This window comes from Peromyscus californicus, unplaced genomic scaffold (genome assembly GCF_007827085.1).
Source record: "Peromyscus californicus insignis strain IS unplaced genomic scaffold, ASM782708v3 Scaffold_13__1_contigs__length_99412109, whole genome shotgun sequence".
Classification (NCBI taxonomy): Eukaryota; Metazoa; Chordata; class Mammalia; order Rodentia; family Cricetidae; genus Peromyscus; species Peromyscus californicus.
In genome coordinates this window covers 9,739,696-9,758,289 of record NW_026294424.1, presented here as the reverse complement: position 1 = coordinate 9,758,289, position 18,594 = coordinate 9,739,696, and the positions used below count along the sequence as shown (strand labels likewise).

The window sequence follows — 18,594 nt, the reverse complement described above, 5'->3', positions numbered from 1 at the left end:
AGGACTGCGGCTTACAACTGTCCACCTCTCTAGCCTTCTGCAGACACCAGGCATGCACACAGTGCACTTATACACATGTAGACAAAACACTCATACACATAAAATAAATGTTATATTTTTTTTTAAATGAAAAGGAATCATCCCTTTTGCTGGGCCTGGTACAATCCTGGCTACATTGGGGAGCTAAGGCAGAAAGAAGGCCAGTTTGGGGAACAGAGTTAAAGAGAAGAAAGAGAGGAAGAGATGAGGGGCAGGGATCTCTATGGGCTTCCAGATTATGTGCTGTCAAGGTTGGAAACCAGTCCTCAAAAATCTTGTGGTGAGGAGGAGCTTCTGTTGTTTTGAGACAGGGTCTTGCTGTATCAGGCCTTCAATTCATTATGGTGACTATTTTGACCTTGATTTTATGGCAATCTTTCAGCCCCAACCCCCTCCTCCTTTTTTTTTTTTTTTTCTGAGACAGGGTTTCTCTGTGAAACAGTCCTGGCTGTCCTGGATCTCACTCTAGACCAGGCTGGCCTCGAACTCAGAGATCCGCCTGCCTCTGCCTCCAGAGTGCTGGGACTGAAAGCATGCACCACCACACCGTTCCCCGCAAGCGCTCTTGATACAAGAGCGTCACATAGCCCAGACTGGTCTCAAACTAGCTATGTAGTAAGATACCACCTTGAACTTCTGACCCTTCTCCAAGTGTTGGGACTGCAGGCATGTGCTGCCATGCCTGGGTTTTATGAGGTGCTGAGGGTTGAACCCAGGGCTTCGTGAATGTTGGGCAAGCACTCGCCAACTGAGCTACGTCCCCAGCCCGCCCTTAACCTTTGGAGTGCTTGGGATTGCAAGCATGTACTACTATGCCTAGCTTGAAAAGAGCTTTGAGGAGGACAAGGATCCCATCAGAACAGAGGACCGTTAAGCAGACTGTGGGCCAGGGAGCAGGAAACAGCACTTGAAGCGCCCAGGCAAGGGAGCCGCAGCAGCAAGTGGGCAGGGCCAGCTCCCCCCGGCAAAACCCACTTCCTACTTTACAGCAGTACTGTAGGAGTTAGGCAGGGCTGGGCCTCCCCTTTCTGTCTTCCCCTTCACCCCTGTACAGAAAGCTCTGGCGCCCTGCTCTGGGTGCTTCCAGTGGGCAGGATGGAGGATGAGGAAGGTCCTGAGTATGGAAAGCCTGACTTCGTGCTTTTGGACCAGCTGACAATGGAGGACTTCATGAAGAACCTACGGCTCAGGTAGGGGTGTGTGTGTGTGTGTGTGTGTGTGTGTGTGTGTGTGGCGGGGAGGGGTGATGGGCTCCTTTCTCTCCTCCCCTCCCCTCTCATCCACGCAGACCTGAGGGAAGCAAGGACGGTACACTGACTGGTCCCATCATCAGGACCGGGGACAAGGTTACACATACCTAGACAATACAGGCTGAAATGAGAGTGACTCCAGGAGATAATGGCCACCCAGAAAGCAGCCAGCTTTCAGAACTGGAGCTGCCCAAGCGCTCTCACCACACCCTAGTTGACAAGCCCAGAGTGTGATGCCCTCTTGAGAAAGATGGGCAAAGGCATGGGGACCAGGAACTATACTGCCTTTTTCTCTCTGTACCTGTAGACGTTTCTTCCCTGGGTCTCATGTGGGATCTGACTTGAGCCTCCTTAGGAACCTCAAAATGAAGTGGGCTCCACCCTAGGGTCCCGATCATTGCAGCAAGTTGGCATGATGCTCTGGGTTGTTCGTGAGAGGGGCCGCAGGCTACCACTGGTAGCACTGATACCTGAGCCTGCTTTACCACTGAGGAAGGAAGGCAGGGAGGGCTCCAGGAGCTAGAAGCATGGTATGTCAAGTGGCCTTGTGTGCAGCTGGACTTCATGCCTGCCTCCTGGGGAGATCTGCTGGGTGCAAGGAAGCTCCTTGGAGAGCACTTGAGGACAAGGAATCTCCCTAGGCACAGAGGTGGAAGCCACAGGCTGACCCGTGGAGAGGGCTCTCCAGGAAATGAGTCAATTCTTTGTCAGTCTACTTCATTCTCATGAAGAGCAAGCTCACAATCATGCGTCTCCGTTTTGTACGCTGAGCCCCAGAGGACAGTGGCTGCAGGTCACACAGTCTGTAGTCCCTGGGAGTACCCATGTCACAAGTGGCAGAGAAAGAGGAACCCTAAAGAGTTCCTGCCTGGGGTTGAGCGGGTTTCACACACCGAAGGCAGTTGGGGCCCCAAGGAGCAGACAGGTCAATACTCCTTTCAGAGCACAGAATCCAAGAGAGGTACAGCCCCGGGCTCCTGCTGCTAACTTGGTTTGTGAACGGAAGGGTGGAGAAGTCTGAAGATGTGTTGGAGAGGGGCCGTGGCCATGACTAGGGGGTGCAAAGGCTAGCAAATCACCACCCTATGATTTGGGTGGGGCAGGGCGAGTCCCCTTCCGGCTCTGGTCCCGCCTAAACTCTGACACAGGAAACAACCAAGGCCCCCTCCCTGGAAGAGTCCCCTTTTCTCAGTCTCATCAGCCCAGCTGTTCTGCAGGGGTCACCTGGGGCCAGCCTGACTCTTGTGAAAGTCCCAGGGTTCTTTCACAAGTCAGTTCCCTTTGTGGAAGGGATGGTCCTGATTCCTGGGACCTGAGCATCCTGTTAGAGAGCAGCATGGACCACACACTAGGCACTGTGCTGATGACTGTTCTGGGTGGCTCAGCTTACTCAGAACGGCACCGGGGAGTCTTAAGTCAATGAGGCCCCCCTTTCCTCCTCTCTATGATCTTTTCTGGGATGGGATTCTTGACTGCGTGGGGCCTCCCACGTGGACCTCCCATGGATGTGAATGCTGAGGCCTTGTTCTGCTGTACCTAGGTTTGAGAAGGGCCGTATCTACACCTACATTGGTGAGGTGCTGGTATCCGTGAACCCCTACCAGGAGCTGCCTCTGTATGGGCCAGAGGCCATTGCCAAGTACCAGGGCCGTGAGCTCTACGAGCGACCACCTCATCTTTATGCTGTGGCCAATGCTGCCTACAAGGCAATGAAGCGTAGATCCAGGGACACCTGCATCGTCATCTCAGGTACCCGTGCCTCTGAACCGGATGCCAGAGTCATGCCTCATTCATGAGCGAGGGTGGTGGTGCTCTCACCTCTAAAGACTGGACAGGAACAAGGATCTGGGTGGGCTAGGGCGGGCAATGTGGTTGATGCTACCATTCCCTTTCTTCTCGGCAGGGGAGAGTGGGGCAGGGAAGACAGAAGCCAGCAAGCACATCATGCAGTACATCGCTGCAGTCACCAACCCAAGCCAGAGGGCTGAGGTGGAGAGGTGAGCACTGAGGGGTCCCAGCAGGGTTGAGACATCTTTGCTAGGGGAAGGGCCTTGGGCTAGGAAGCAACAAATGAAGGATAAAGGCCAGCTCAAGCAGCTAGCTCTCTGTCAGGAAGGCTCCCGGTCGCTACCCATATTCTAAAGCCACACCGAGGACCTTTTGGATGAGGGGGCTGAGACTCAGAGGAGGTGTGCACACTGCCAACTGGGAAGGAGGTGGCATCAACAGGTCCCAAAGCAGGAAAGGGGACATTTTGTGGCGTCTACAGAAGTCTGGAGAAATTGACAGCCTGGTGAGGAGAGCCAGGCAGACATACAAGTTCCAGTTGCCTGATCCAGGAAATGGACTGGCTTGCCTAGCCCTCTACTCCCCATCCAGGCCCCGCGGAAGTACCTTCCTGGGTCTTAGCCTGTCTCTTCCAGTAGTAATGTTGTGGTCGGGGCTTGCAGGACTCCTGCAAGGATGTCAGTCTCCCGGCACGTGACCATCACTGCTCGCTAACGGTAGCTAAAGGCTACTGCAAAACAGATGGGACGTGGGGGTGACCACAAGAAACAGAACATAGCATTTGCTGCGCACGCGTTCTGGGCTCAGAGCTGCACAGACAATGTGTGTGATGCAAGCAAGCTGGACAAGAGCATCCGCAGGTCTCAGAAGGAAGCTGACTATTATGCACAGGGCAGAGGGCACTCTGAACACGGTGGACCACTCACCCCTCAGCCAGCTCGGCTTCCTGGCCCACCCTGAGATGCTGTGATTGTCCTTTAGATGGGGGTCTTTGCGTTGAGCCCCCAGTCCCTCTGTCCTGTACAGGGTGAAGGATGTGCTACTCAAGTCCACCTGTGTGCTGGAAGCCTTTGGCAATGCCCGCACCAATCGCAACCACAACTCTAGCCGCTTCGGCAAGTACATGGACATCAACTTCGACTTCAAGGGGGATCCTGTTGGAGGACACATCCACAGCTATCTGCTGGAGAAGGTGGGCGGGTGGGCTGAGGAGACCCTTCCCCTGACGTGAAGGTCCCAGGGACTGGGAACATACTGACTTGATGTTGCACACTGGGAAAGCAGAGCTCTGAGTGGCCCGTCTCTGGGCCTCGGTGACCTTTGTCACAGCATTCCTCCTCCTGGGATGCTTTCCACCTGGAGATACACAGATGGGGTCCTCGGTACAGACCCGCTCCCAGACTGGGATCCAACTACCCCTCTTGCCTCAGTCTAGGGTCCTCAAGCAGCATGTGGGTGAGAGGAACTTCCACGCCTTCTACCAGGTAAGCCTCTGTGAGGCAGGAGGGGATGAGAGCAAACTATCAAACAAGGAGAGGCAGGGAAGGGCAATAGGCTGGCCTGTCTTCCATCCCTTCCTCACTTCCTCCAGTTTCCCCTCTCTATCCCACACTGACCTGCCCCCAAACACTATCTATATTCCCCTGACATCTATCCCAAACATCGTACTTCACCCCAGGCACCAGAGGGCGGGAGATCCTTGAAAATGGAGATGTCTCCAACATCTGAGACCCAGAGACTATAAGTACCCTGGGACACAGTTTGTTCTATGGGTTCTGTGTTGGAGTCATCCTCTTCCTGTTGGGGGATGGGGTCGGTAGAGGAGGGCCCTTGAAACTCAGTGCCTAACTAGAGGACTTCTGTGCCTTCCAGCTGCTTAGGGGCGGTGACGACCAAGAGCTGCAAGGATTACATCTGGAGAGAAATCCTGCTGTGTATAATTTCACACGTCAGGGAGCTGGGCTCAACATGGGAGTGCACAATGTGAGGACAAGGGGTACGGGTCTCAGACTCTGGGAGTAGACAGTGGTTGCCTTAGGCCAGAGGGTGTGAACAGCTCAAGTAAGTGGGAGAGGACACAGTTCAGGGAGGGGCCAGGATACAGGATGAGCACGGGCCAGGGATGGAGAAGAGATAGCCTGAGATGGAGGAATTGAGGCCTATCAAAGGCAGGTGTCCTGGGCCCATGTTAGCCGTCCTGGGCCCATGTTAGCCTGAGTGGTAAACACTTTCTTCCCTAGGCCTTGGATAGTGATGAGAAGAACCACCAAGCCGTGATGGAGGCTATGAGGATCATTGGCTTCAGTCCCGAGGAGATGGAGTCCATCCATCGAATCCTAGCTGCTATATTGCACCTGGTGAGCTTGGCCTGGATGACCTGGGAGGGCAACCTCTCCTCCTGGGAACCTCGTGGGGGAAGGATTGGACTCACTGGGGGATATTCCAGCAAAGTCATTGAACGGCCTTCCTCCCCTGCTGAGTCTGAGGTGGTGAGGCACAGTAGGGGTCTGGTAGAAAGCTGGGAGCCTGGGTTATGCTCCTTTACAGCTGAGCCTTGACGATCAAGCCTCTGGCGTTGTGGCCTGTGGGCTGTTCTTCAACGCCTCTCGACTTCAGTTCTCTCTAGGAGACCTCAGTTGAAGGTTTTAGAACTCTGATGTGTCTGTGGCCCACAGCGATCAGTAGACAGTGCTGTGTGAGAGAAAGCTGTGTTCCCCCACATCCACATCCTCTACCTTCCCTTCTCTCTGTCCAAAGGCAGCTAGATTCCATGGGGACATGGAGCCTAGACTGTTGATGATCCCTTCATCACCAGGGAAACATCAAGTTTGTGGAGACAGAAGAAAATGGGCCACAGAAAGGAGGCCTGGCAGTGGCTGAGGAGGCCCTGGTGGGCTATGTGGCCAAGTTAACAGCCACACCCAAGGACCTTGTTCTTCGAACCTTGCTGGCTCGTACAGTGGCTTCAGGAGGCCGAGAACTCATAGAGAAGGGCCACACCGTGGCTGAGGCCAGCTATGCCCGGGACGCCTGTGCCAAGGTATTCTCAGAGAGTTGGAGGGAGAAACCATGGGGCCTTGATAAGGATGGTGGGTTGGTATCACAAAAACCATGTTCTACTCCAGGCGGTGTACCAGAGGTTGTTTGAGTGGGTTGTGGACAGGATCAATGGCATCATGGAACCCCGGGGCCGTGACCCTCGTCGTGACGGCAAGGACACAGTCATTGGTGTGCTGGACATCTATGGCTTTGAAGTGTTCCCCGTCAACAGGTAGGCAACCCAGCCAACCACAACTGTACCTTTCACCCTGTAACCACTGTGGCCACGGTAATCCAGAAATTTTGGTTGGGCCGGGAGGAAGGAATGTTTAGAGTCTCCTGCTGGTCCTTGAGTCCTCTAAGCTTGTCTTGGCTGTGCCCCCAGCCAGTTAAGTAACCTGATGACAGGAAGAATTTGGGGGCTCGCTTCTTTTGCTGGTGGCTCCCAAGTCCATTCTGGAGCATGGGGTGGTCGGGCGGAGAGTTCATAACCCACAGTGCAGAGCTGTTAGGAGAGAGGCAGCTGTCCATCACTACCTACCTGCAAGGAGTGAGAGCCCCTCTGAAGGTCCCACCCACCCCACCCCCCCAGCTTTGAGCAGTTCTGCATCAACTACTGCAATGAGAAGCTCCAGCAGCTCTTTATCCAGCTTATCCTGAAGCAAGAGCAGGAGGAATATGAGCGTGAGGGCATCGCCTGGCAGAGTGTAAGCACGGCAGCTGGGTGGGGCGGGGCGGGGCGGGGCGGGGGTGGGGCAAAGCTGGGCGGGGCGGGGCGGGGGGGGGGGGGTGGTTGTTAGGGAGGAGGATGCGTTAGGAGCCTCATGAGACCCGGAGGCCAATAAGCAGACACTGAGCAGTGGGAGGTGACGACTGGCCAGGGTCAGGAGTTTTTCTAGAGCCTCCCTCCTGGTGATCGCCACTCCAGATCGAATACTTCAACAACGCCACCATTGTGGAACTAGTGGAGCGGCCCCACCGAGGCATCCTGGCTGTACTAGACGAGGCCTGCAGCACGGCAGGCCCCATCACTGACAGAATCTTCCTGCAGACCCTGGACACACACCACCGCCACCACCCTCACTACTCCAGCCGCCAGGTGCTCTAGCTGTCCCTGTGCTATGGCAGAGACGGGGGACACGTACAGAGGATTTATGATGCTCATGCCTCATTGGGTTCTTGGCCAACCTAGCCTGGTGCCACTAAGGTCACAGTTACCTCTGTCCAGCAAGGGTGGCTGTGGGACTGTCCCCTCACATAGACTACAACGCTGCCTCTCTTGTCGGTGTCTTACTTTGGCCTGTCCCACAGCTTTGCCCTACAGACAAAACCATGGAATTTGGCCGAGACTTCCGGATCAAACATTATGCAGGGGATGTCACGTAAGTCCCACCTTCAGAAGTCCCAAGAAGCATAGGTACAGGAAAGACACAAAGTTTAGTGTCCTACCCCAGCTCTATGCATCTAGAAGCTCTTTTAAAATACCCGGGTCAGGGCTGGAGAGATGGCTCAGGTGTTAAGAGCGCTGCCTGCTCTTCCAGAGGTCCAATTCCCAGCAACTACATGGTAGCTCACAACCATCTATAATGAGATCTGGTGCCCTCTTCTGGCGTGCAGGCACACATGCATGCAGAACACTGTATATGTGATAAATAAATCTTAAAAAAAATTAACCCAAGTCAAGTTGGGCATGATGGCCCACACCTTTAATTCCAGCACTTAGAAAGCAGAGGCAGGCAGATCTCTGTGAGTTCAAGGCCATCCTGCTTTACATAGTAATTTCCAGGACAGACAGGGAGCCCCGTCTCAAAAAAACTACCTTGCCGGGTGGTGGTGGCGCACTCCTTTAATCCCAGCACTCGGGAGGCAGAGGCAGGCGGATCTCTGTGAGTTCAAGGCCAACCTGGTCTACAAAGCGAGTTCCGGGAAAGGCACAAAGCTACACACAGAAACCCTGTCTCGAAAAATCAAAAAAACAAACAAAAAACAAAACCCAAACAAATAAACAACAACAACAAAAAACTACCAACAACAAAATACCCACTCCAGAGCCCTATCCTACCCTTGTTATTTGAGGGAGCTTCAGGTTGGAAGGTGGGTCCTAGAAAGCCAGAACACTGCATTTCTTTTTGTCTTTTTCTTCTTTTTCTCCCTTTTCATTTCCTTCCTTCCTTTCTACCTTCCTTCCTTCCTTTTTTTTTTTTTTTTTTTTTTTTTGTTCTGGAGATCAAACTTGGGGCCTTGTGCACATGATAGGCAAACACTGTTCTAGTGAATGTATCTCCAGTCCTTACATGTTCCATACTCTGGCATCAGCCTTCCAATTGTTGGGGTTATGTCCGTGTACCGTGACATCCTGGCTAAGGTCCTGCATTTATAATTAGCCCCCAGGTGGGGGCTCACTGCAGTCTCCAGACACCTGTCCGAGTTAGCTTTCCATTGCTGTGATAAGGACCTTTGTAAAACCACAAGTTTTTCTGTGTCCTGCCCATCCTGCAGCCTCTCGGACCCAAGTAAACACACACAGGCTTATATTACTTACTAACTGTATGGCCTATTGCAGGCCTCTTGCTAGCTAGCTCTTATATCTTAAATTAACCCATTTCTGTTAATCTATGTTTTGCCATGTGTTCCATGGCTTTATCGGTCTGCTGGCATGTTGTCTCTTCTGCCTCTGCCTTTCTTCTTCCTGTTTCTCTCTTTGGATTTCCTGTCGGCCTCTAAGCTGCTCTGCCATAGGCCCAAACAGCTTTATTTATTAGCCGGTGGGAGCAACACATATTCACAGCATACAGAAAGACATCCCACACAGATCATGACCAAAGCAACTTGGGGAGGAAAAGGTTTATTTCAGTCACATAATTCAATTACAGTTCATCACTGAGGGAAGGAGGGTTAGGAACTCCAGGCAGGAATGGAAGAAGAGGCCAAGGAGAAGTGATGCTTGCTGGCTTGCTTTCCTTGGCTCAGCCTGCTTTCTTACAGAACCCAGGACCACCTTCCCAGGGATAGTTCTGTTTACAGTGGTCTGGGCTCTCTCACATTGATCAGGAAAATGTCCCAGGGCTGGAGAGATGGCTCAGTGCTTAGGAATACTGGATCCTCTTCTAGAGAACTTGGGTTTGATACCCAGCACCTACATGACAGCTTACAACTGTCTATCACTCCAGTCCTAGGGGATCTGATGCTTTCTTCTGGTCTCCATGGGCACCAAAGACACAAGTCATGCACAGACATACATGCAGGCAAAACACCCATACACATAAACTACAAACAAATAAATAAATCTCTAACAATCATATATAAAAAAGAAAATGTCCCACAGACTTGCCTACAGTTCAAACTGAGGAAAGCATTTCCCAATTGAGGTTTCCACTTTTCAGATGACTTTAGCTTGTGTCAAGTTGACAAAAAACTAAACTAGCTAGCACAACAGCCCTGAGCATCAAAGCCTAGGTTTTCTTCCTGGGATTGTCGTTATGACTGATAATTTACCTCTCATTCCTCTCTAAAGTGGATTTGAGCCGGGCAGTGGTGGCACACACCTTTAATCCCAGCACTCGGGAGGCAGAGGCAGGCGGATCTCTGTGAGTTCGAGGCCAGCCTGGGCTACAGAGTGAGTTCCAGGACAGGCTCCAAAGCTACATAGAGAAACCCTGTCTCAAAAAACAAACAAAAAAAAAATTGGATTTGAGGTGACTCAGAAAAGGACAGTATTTGATGGAAGGGTCCCAAGGAGAGGAGACAGATGATCACACCTGCTCACAGTAATCCGAGTCTTGAGTCTTCATCAGCGCTACAAGCAGAGCCAATATTTATCAATTAGCTTTCTAGTGGTCCAAGAACCAGATGATTATCCTGAGGCTCTTATGTCACAAGGTTGGAGTTGTTCGTCATAACTGTAATTGCTGGTATTTGTAAACACTCAGTTAGACCTGCTTCAAGTATTGAATGCACCTCAAGAAGCAGAGTGATGGGATAGCTTTTCCAAAGCTACCACCCAGTGTGCTCGAGGAAGAGCTAGGATTTGGTGCTGGGATGTTTAGCTTCAGTCCTGGGACCTCAGCCACTGAGTCCTTCTCCTAAGGAGAACATGTGTAGTTGACAATGAGAATACAGATGTGAGGGAGACAGGGGGAAAGCAGAGAGTAGCAGGCAGGAAGAAATGAACCCAGGAAGTTAGAGGTAGATGGCCGAAGGGAGGGACTTTCTGGGTGGTCTGCCTGGCCCTTGATCTGCTCACCCACTCTGGTCTTGGTCAGGTACTCTGTGGAGGGCTTCATTGACAAGAATAGAGACTCCCTTTTCCAGGACTTCAAACGACTGCTGTACAATAGGTGAGTGTGGCTTGCTGCGCCAGCACTGGGGGTCTTCAGGGACTCTGAGGCCTAACCCCTACTTAACTCACAGGCAGCCTGAGGTTCAGATATAAAACTATATAGTTATTGGAGCCATACTGGATTACGTGGATACCTGCCAGGGTATCCGGTAAATGCAATTTGTGTTTACAGTGCGGATCCCACCTTGCGGGCCATGTGGCCAGATGGGCAACAGGACATCACAGAAGTGACCAAGCGCCCCCTGACAGCCGGCACACTCTTTAAGAACTCCATGGTTTCCCTAGTGGAGAACTTGGCTTCCAAGGTATCACCTTTCGTATCCTTCTCTGTGCCCTGGGTACACATCATGGAGGCGTGGGCCTTCTTATTCTGTCTGCTTGAACCCTGTCTGCCCCACTAGGGACCTGAGCTATAGCAGAGGTTAGATATGGGACTCAGAGGTCAGACTTGAACAACCACTGAACACAGGGCAGACTTTGGAACCAGTAAACCTCTAGCCCACTGCCTCCTGGGTAAAAGAGGGTCTGAGAGCCACATGGACAGGAAATCAGGTCAAAAGTCAGAGGAGCGACTGGGAGGAGGGTATGGAAGAGTGTGTTAACAGAACATCCAGAAATGGTATCCTCTCTGGGAAGAAGGGAGGAAGGAGAGATAGAAGAGCTCCTTCCTCCTTTCTGGACTGAAACCTAGCTCTGGGCTCTGGTTAGGCTCCCGGCCTGGGTGAGGCTCTGGGTCCCTTGTTCTGCTGTGATTTTGCTTGTCCCAGCTCTGCTAATCTAGGCTCTTGTGGGCCAGAGAAACCCTGGCTTCTTGGGGCAGGACACACAGAAGTGACTAGCTTAGGCCCCTAAGTGTCCTCTGTCCCTACAGGAGCCCTTCTACGTCCGTTGCATCAAACCCAATGAAGACAAGGTGGCCGGGCGGCTCGATGAAGGCCACTGTCGCCACCAGGTCGCATACCTGGGGCTACTGGAGAACGTGAGGGTCCGCAGGGCTGGCTTTGCTTCCCGCCAGCCCTACCCTCGATTCCTGCTCAGGTACAAGCTCCCACCCCCATCACCATGTGGGCCGTGGACTCTGTGTGGAATCTGGTGGGTAGAAGCAGAGGGACCCTAAATAATGTCTTAAATGATAGTGCAAGTTGGAGCCAGTGTACCTCTGGCCCCAAGACACCAAAATGTCTGTGAGAAAATCTGAGGAAGATGTGTGTGTGTGTGTGTGTGTGTGTGTGTGTGTGTGTGTGTGTGTGTGTATGAACATCTGTCTATGTGCAAAGCAATATGTGGGGACACATGTAACAAGCTTAGGAAGGAACTGGTGGCGGGGGCATGCCCAGTGTCATAGTCCCAGAAGCATACTGTCAAGATTTCAGCCCTGGGGATTCCTAGTACCCCGACATTCTTCCCAGGGCTGGTCAGAGACGGGGACCCATGTGTACTGCCTGATGTCAGTACCCATCTTCCTATTCAGGTACAAGATGACCTGTGAGTACACGTGGCCCAACCACCTGCTGGGCTCTGACAGGGAGGCTGTGAGCGCTCTTCTGGAGCAGCATGGGCTGCAAGGCGATGTGGCTTTTGGCCACAGCAAGCTGTTCATCCGATCCCCAAGGACGCTAGTCACTCTGGAGCAGAGCCGAGCTCGCCTCATTCCCATCATTGTGTTATTGCTGCAGAAGGTGCGAGGAGGGGGTGCTGGGTGGGCACCCCCCAAGGTGGGGGTGTCCACACAGATCTGCAGAATATGCCTCACCCATTCCGTGCCTGATGGTGTTCCTGATATTTTTCAAGTTATGTGTGGGTCCCTGGCTGCCTTCCCTGTAGGGTGTTCAATCTGAGTTCTGGTGGTCACATGCTGGAGATGTCCCTCTGTCTCTGGGAGCCATGGAGAAAACATGTCCATCTCCTCTCTTCCTCTCTCCTACACAAGCTTTCTGCCTAGGGAGCCTAGGGGTGCCAATTTATGAGGTGTGGTACAGAGGGGCTGCTCTCTGCTGAAAGCCTGCAGGGCCTTGAGCAGGGCTTGTCTATCCTCGAGGTCCACACGCCAGCCCAAGAACAAGCCTCCAGATAGAATTGGCTCCAAAGAGCAGGAGGCATGGTCAGCCTTCTTGGAGACAAGCCAGGGGTGCTCAGGAACGACTGAGGGCCACACTTAGAGTTAGCGCTTGGGGGTGACCCCATGTTCTATCCCATGTGTTCCATCTAGGCATGGCGGGGTACCCTGGCTAGGTGGCGCTGCCGCCGACTAAGGGCCATCTATACCATCATGCGCTGGTTCCGGAGGCACAAGGTGCGCGCTCACCTGGTGGAGCTGCAGAGGCGGTTCCAGGCTGCCCGGCAACCCCCACTCTACGGGCGCGACCTGGTGTGGCCACCCCCTCCCGCTGTGTTGCAGCCCTTCCAGGACACTTGCCACGTTCTCTTCAGCAGGTACCGTCCTCAGCCCTCCGTATGATTTTCCGTTCAGCTAATGTCCTCTGACTCCTTGAACCTGACTGGGAGACACATCCCCACCCCCTTAATCATCAGGAAGATAGGGCTGCGTGCGATTAACTGGCCATCAATGTACCATGACTATCCTGGTGCTGTCCTGGTCCAGTGTCATGGCCTTCTCGGGGGAAGCTAGCTAGCTAGGCTGGGAAATGGGGACGCCATGTTGGTATGGACCTTGAAGTCTGAGTAGTTCTCCAGAAGGACACAAAGCAAGTGTCAGAACAGGAGGTGCTGAATGGTTGTGGCTTTGGAGGCTGTCTCCTAGGGACACACATTGGGTACAAAGGCCAAGGCCAGATAGGTAGGCAGGGATTGGGACCCAAGGGGCAGTCAACATCAGATTAAGAAATGGCTTTTTAGGCCGGGCGGTGGTGGCGCATGCCTTTAATCCCAGCACTCGAGAGGCGGAGCCAGGCGGATCTCTGTGAGTTCGAGGCCAGCCTGGGCTACAGAGTGAATTCCAGGAGAGGCTCAAAGCTACACAGAGAAACCCTGTCTCGAAAAAACAAAAACAAAAACAAAAACAAAAAAAAGAAATGGCTTTTTGGCTGAGCGGCGGTGGCGCAGGCCTTTAACTCCAGCACTCAGGAGGCAGAGCCAGGCAGATCTCTGTGAGTTTGAGGCCAGCCTGGTCTACAGAGTGAGATCCAGAACAGACACCAAAACTACACAGAAAAACCCTATCTTGAAAAACCAAAAATAAAATTAAAAAAGAAAGGAAAAGAAAAGAAATGACTCCCTGGGGGAGGGACTGGAGAAGCTATGAACACAGGTATCTTCTGATCCTTGTCCTCTTCAAGGTGGCGGGCCCGGCAGTTAGTGAAGAACATCCCTCCTTCAGACATGACCCAGATCAAGGCCAAGGTGGCCGCTATGGGGGCCTTGCAAGGATTGCGTCAGGACTGGGGCTGCCGACGGGCCTGGGCCCGAGACTACCTGTCCTCTGTGAGTATCGGTCAGGTCTGGGGCAATGGGTGCTCAGAGCTGACGCTGCAGTGGGTCTTCCCAGCTATTCTGTCCATCCTGGGGTTGCCTGGCCTGTTGAACCCTCTCCTCAGCCCTGCTCTAAAGGTTCATGCTTGAGGTTTGGGGATTTTTCAACCATTCCCGATCCTGAACTCTGCTGAGCAGCCCTGACCCCTGAGAGTCCCGTGTTCTCAGGTATAGCTGCCCCTTCATAGGCTCAGATACAGTACCCATTCAGGCATAAGCACACACTTGTGTGTGCACACACATTCTCACACGCATCACACTTACCAACATTTCTGTGGCCATGGCTCCCTTCACCTTCTCCTGACTATTGTAAAGTTACCATCTCTCCTGGCTTGCCTTCTGTTGCTGTGATAAATTGTGACCAAAAACAACTTGGGGAGAAAGAGTTCATTTTAGTTTACAGAGTACAGTGAGTCATCCAGGGAAGTCAAGGCAGGAACTGAAGCAGAAACCATGAGGGAACGTTGCTTCCTGGCTCACTCTCCTTGGCTTGCTCAGCTATCATTTAGGGAGCCCAGGCCCATCTGCCTAGGGATGACACCACCCACAGTGGCCAGGGCCCTCTTACATCAGTAAGCAATCAAGAAAATACCACATAGACATGCCGCAGGCCAGTCTGGGGGAGGCAGTTCCTCATTGAGGTTCCCTCTTCTCAGGGGTGTCAAGTTGACTGATACGATGACACCATCCCTGGGCCTGGTCTTCAGGGTACTTCTTTGTGGTTGGATGAGACATGCAACCCATTCATGCCTTCTGGAGTCTTTTGAACTACACATATAGTCAGGCCAGCTAGGCTAGTGTACAGGAAAAGGAGGCCATTCGACTGACTAACAGTGAAGTTCTGTGCCCTCTGCTCTCAAAGAACCCATTTGCTCAGCGGCTGATGTACAGGGCCTTGACTGAGGTTCACCAAGGCGAAGAAGGAAAGTTGTATTCTGCTGAGTTCCTGTCAGTCAAGCATGCATCCAGACCCCATCCCAAACACCTCTTTCCATCATCTGTCCTCAGGGCACCGACAACCCCACAGCTTCCCATCTGTTTGCTGAGCAGCTAAAGGCACTTCGGGAGAAGGATGGTTTTGGAGCCGTGCTTTTTTCCAGCCACGTGCGCAAGGTCGGTATTTGGCCTGGGGGTCACGGGGGACAAAGATCCGAGGGACACAAGAGACCTGAGGCAGCCTCAGCCCAGCTCTGGTTACTTCTGACATTTAGAAACCATCATCCTTGGTCAGTCAGTGAGGAAAGGACATAGAGAGGGAGGAAGTTGGGGTGGCTGGGCCTGGAGAAGGCTGGGCAGTACCAGCCTGGGCCCAGCCAGCTCTTCTGCAGGTGAATCGCTTCCGAAAGAGCCGGGACCGGGCCCTCCTCCTCACAGACCGGCATCTCTACAAGCTGGAGCCTGGACGACAGTACCGGGTGATGCGGGCTGTGCCCCTGGATGCGGTGAGCACTGTAGACGTTCTGCATCACCTATAGAGTGTCTGTGAGGACCCTGGGCTGGGAGCCTTACCTCGCCACCTCCATTGTTTACCTCTGATGGGTAGTCCAGATCATCCTCAGCCAGTGGGTGGCAGCACTCCTCTGAAAACCACATAGCGGCTTTCTTTCTCAAGTGCCTCGGCTCCCCCACCTCATACTTTCATCCTCTAACCAAATGGCCCCTCTCTCTGCCTTTGCTGTCTTAGGGCATCTCCTGCCTGTGTAGATCTGAGCCCTCACCAAAGCTTTTAGCCACCTCCTCTGGGACCTGTCCCTTCCTCTGTCTGGCCCTATGGCTACTTGGTCCTGTGCATGGCAGCTTTGTTCCCAAGAATCTTCTTTCTCATAGGACAAGAAGCAGCCTGGGCCAAGGATGAGGCTGTGTTACCTCTGGGTCTCCCAACCCCAGTGACTCCATTGCTAAGAGAGTCAAAGGACCCCTGGTGTCACTCTGTGTGATACAGTAGCGATATCCCATTGCATGACGTCATGCCAACCCTCCCCTCTGTCAGCAGGGATCAGAGAGGGGAGGTAGGGATGGCAGAGGGGTGGCTGGACACTCTGCCAAGGGCAGGGCTTCCGAGGTGGGGCTCAGGAAAGTCCTCCTGTAAGGAAGTGGTTGGCTTGATGTGCCCCTGACCCCAAGCTGTTTGCTCAGGTGACAGGGCTGAGTGTGACCAGTGGACGAGACCAGCTGGTAGTGCTGCATGCCCAAGGCTATGATGATCTTGTAGTGTGTCTACACCGTTCCCAGCCACCGCTAGACAATCGCATTGGGGAGCTGGTGGGCATGCTGGCTGCCCACTGCCAAGGGTGAGTCCCGGGTCATTTTGGGAAGTGGGCATACAGAGCTTCGCCACCCTGACCCTCTGCTCTTCCTGCTACAGGGAGGGACGAACCCTGGAGGTCCGGGTCTCTGACTGTATCCCACTGAGCCAGCGTGGGGCCCGGCGCCTCATCTCTGTGGAGCCCAGGCCAGAGCAGCCTGAGCCAGATTTCCGATGCAGCCGCAGCGCCTTCACCCTCCTCTGGCCAAGCCACTGAGCAAACCAAAGCCAGTCTAGCTTGGTTTCCACACAGTTCTAAAAACACCTGGCCTTGCCTTGGCCACACGAAAGGCCAGGACTTGTCCACCCCTGCCTGGAACATCACATAATAAAGATGCTATATTTGTGCCTAGTGTGGCTGCCACTGCCTTGGCCAATGTTTACCCAGCATTCTCTGCTCATCCACAGGGGTCCCACATAAACTAAAGCAGGAGGCCCGAGGACCCGGTCTGAAGTGGGTGACAAGACCCCAGAGGCTGGCGCCCCAACCCAGAGACAGGCTACATTTAGAGCCCATGGTTTGAGGGAAGTGCTCTCCATAAACCTGCTTCCCCGGACACCCAAGGCAGCTCCCATGGTCTCCAGGCTTTATACCTCTGCAGCCCTTGTCTCTCTCCTTCCTTACCCATTGGGATTATGGCCCTTGGTGCTCCAGGACAGGACAGAGCAGCCCTGAGGTCTTACAGGGTGTGCTGCTGGACAACCATGACCCAGCTGCTAACTGTCCAGGTTGGGTGTTGGGCAATAGTATAACATCTGAAGTGACAGGATCTCTTCTGGGCGAGCTATTGGAGAACAGGGCTTAGCAGCCAGGATCCCCTTCACTGGAAAGTAACGCCGCATCTGGATTTATGGGTCAGCCACTAAGGGAGGGCAGGGTAGACACATTTCCATGTCTCCGGTCAGCTAAGCACATCTCCAGCATTGTTCCTGCTCCTGCTAGGCCTTCAGTGCCTCTCAGACCCTTCTACCCCCTTCAGTTCTCCTCAGCCCCTCAGCCCTTCAGCCTCCCACAGCGCCCCCAGTCCTTTGGTATCCTACAGTCTTTCAGAGCTCTTCTATTTTCTTTTCTTTGTTTTTTGGCAAGGTAGTCCATATCAGTGTGGAACTTTATAGCCCAGATCAGCCTCAGATTCATGACAGCACTCTTCCCAAGTGTGGGGATTATAGGCAAGCACCACCTCACCATCAGTTTCTCATCCCTTTAGGTCCTTAGTCCCACAGATCCTCAGCTCCCCAGCCCCATAGCCCTTCAGACTCTTGGACTCCATAGCTCCATAGACTCCCAGTCTCTCAGACGCATGGCCCCCAGATTTACAGACCCACAGACCTTGAGATCCTTATACACTTAGTCCCTTAGCCCTATATCCTGAGACCATCAAACCCTCAACTCTGCAAACCTCATACCCATAGCCCCTCAGCCCCTCAGGTCCACAGACCTACATACACATCCTCGGCCCCTGTGCTGGCTAGTTTTTGTCAACATGGCGCAAACCAGAGTAATACCAGAAGAGGGAAACTCGACTGAGGAATTACCTCCATCAGCCTGGCTTTTGGGCATGTCTGTGGGGCATTTCTTAACTAACGATTGAGGTGAGTGGGCCTGGCCCACTGTGGGCGGTGCCAGCCCCTGAGCAGGTGGTCCTGGGTTGTGTGAAAAGGCAAACTGAGCAAATTCTGGAAAGCAAGCCGATAGCAGCACTCCTCCGTGGTGCCTGCTTCGATTCCTGCCTCCAGGTTCCTGCCTCTACTCTCCTGCCTGGGCTTTCCTTACAGTATAGGGTGTAAGGCAAACAAAGCATTTCCTCCCCTAAGTTGCTTTGGGTCATGGTATTTATCACAACAATGGAAAGCTAACTAAGACAGTGCTCCCAGCCCCCAAGTCTTCAGCCTCTCAGTCCCTCCCTCAGACTCTGCAAGCCTCTCAGCAGCTCAGTCTGCATCCTCTTCTCAAAGGTATGAGCCCAAGGGTCTCATAGCTCAGGCCATCTATACCTCAAGCTCCCTCTTTGTTTTATATTTATTTGTTTGTTTGTTGAGACAGGGTCTCACTGTGTAGTCCTGACTGGTCCGGAATTCACAAACTCTTTTATTTTATTTATTGCTGTGTGTATATGTGTAGGGCCAAGGCCCATATATATCCACACTTGCCACAGCATGTGTATGAACATCAGAGGATTTAGAAGTCAAAGTCAGTTTCCTAACTTCCACTATAGAATCCAGGCATTGAACTCAGGCTGTCAAGCTTGCATGGATGTTCACCAGGCTGGCCTAAACTCACAGATCTGCCTGCCACCGAGCCCCAAGTGCTGAGATTAAAGGTGTGCATCACCACGCCTCGCTCC

At 53.0% G+C, this 18,594-nt stretch overlaps 1 protein-coding gene across 1 annotated transcript; it reads left to right on the top strand.

Moving 5' to 3' along the window:
- The first annotated feature begins 1,059 nt into the window (after positions 1 to 1,059).
- Myo1g (myosin IG) lies at positions 1,060 to 16,618 on the top strand. The gene is made up of 22 exons (XM_052734476.1): positions 1,060 to 1,229; positions 2,830 to 3,038; positions 3,193 to 3,286; positions 4,104 to 4,269; positions 4,508 to 4,561; positions 4,950 to 5,060; positions 5,318 to 5,434; positions 5,893 to 6,117; positions 6,203 to 6,348; positions 6,709 to 6,823; positions 7,045 to 7,215; positions 7,428 to 7,498; positions 10,379 to 10,453; positions 10,628 to 10,760; positions 11,327 to 11,493; positions 11,927 to 12,134; positions 12,665 to 12,888; positions 13,752 to 13,896; positions 14,953 to 15,057; positions 15,273 to 15,386; positions 16,081 to 16,235; positions 16,310 to 16,618. Exons 1-22 carry the CDS (start codon positions 1,135 to 1,137, stop codon positions 16,464 to 16,466), a joined length of 3,057 nt encoding a protein of 1,018 aa, XP_052590436.1. The 5' UTR covers positions 1,060 to 1,134; the 3' UTR covers positions 16,467 to 16,618.
- Positions 16,619 to 18,594: the final 1,976 nt, after the last annotated feature.

Coding starts and splice junctions, on each gene's coding strand:
- Myo1g (XM_052734476.1), top strand. CDS start 1,135: ATGGAGGATGAGGAAGGTCCTGAGTATGGAAAGCCTGACTTCGTGCTT. Junction 13,897..14,952: donor CCCGAGACTACCTGTCCTCT/GTGAGTATCGGT, acceptor ATCTGTCCTCAG/GGCACCGACAACCCCACAGC. Junction 16,236..16,309: donor CTGGCTGCCCACTGCCAAGG/GTGAGTCCCGGG, acceptor TTCCTGCTACAG/GGAGGGACGAACCCTGGAGG.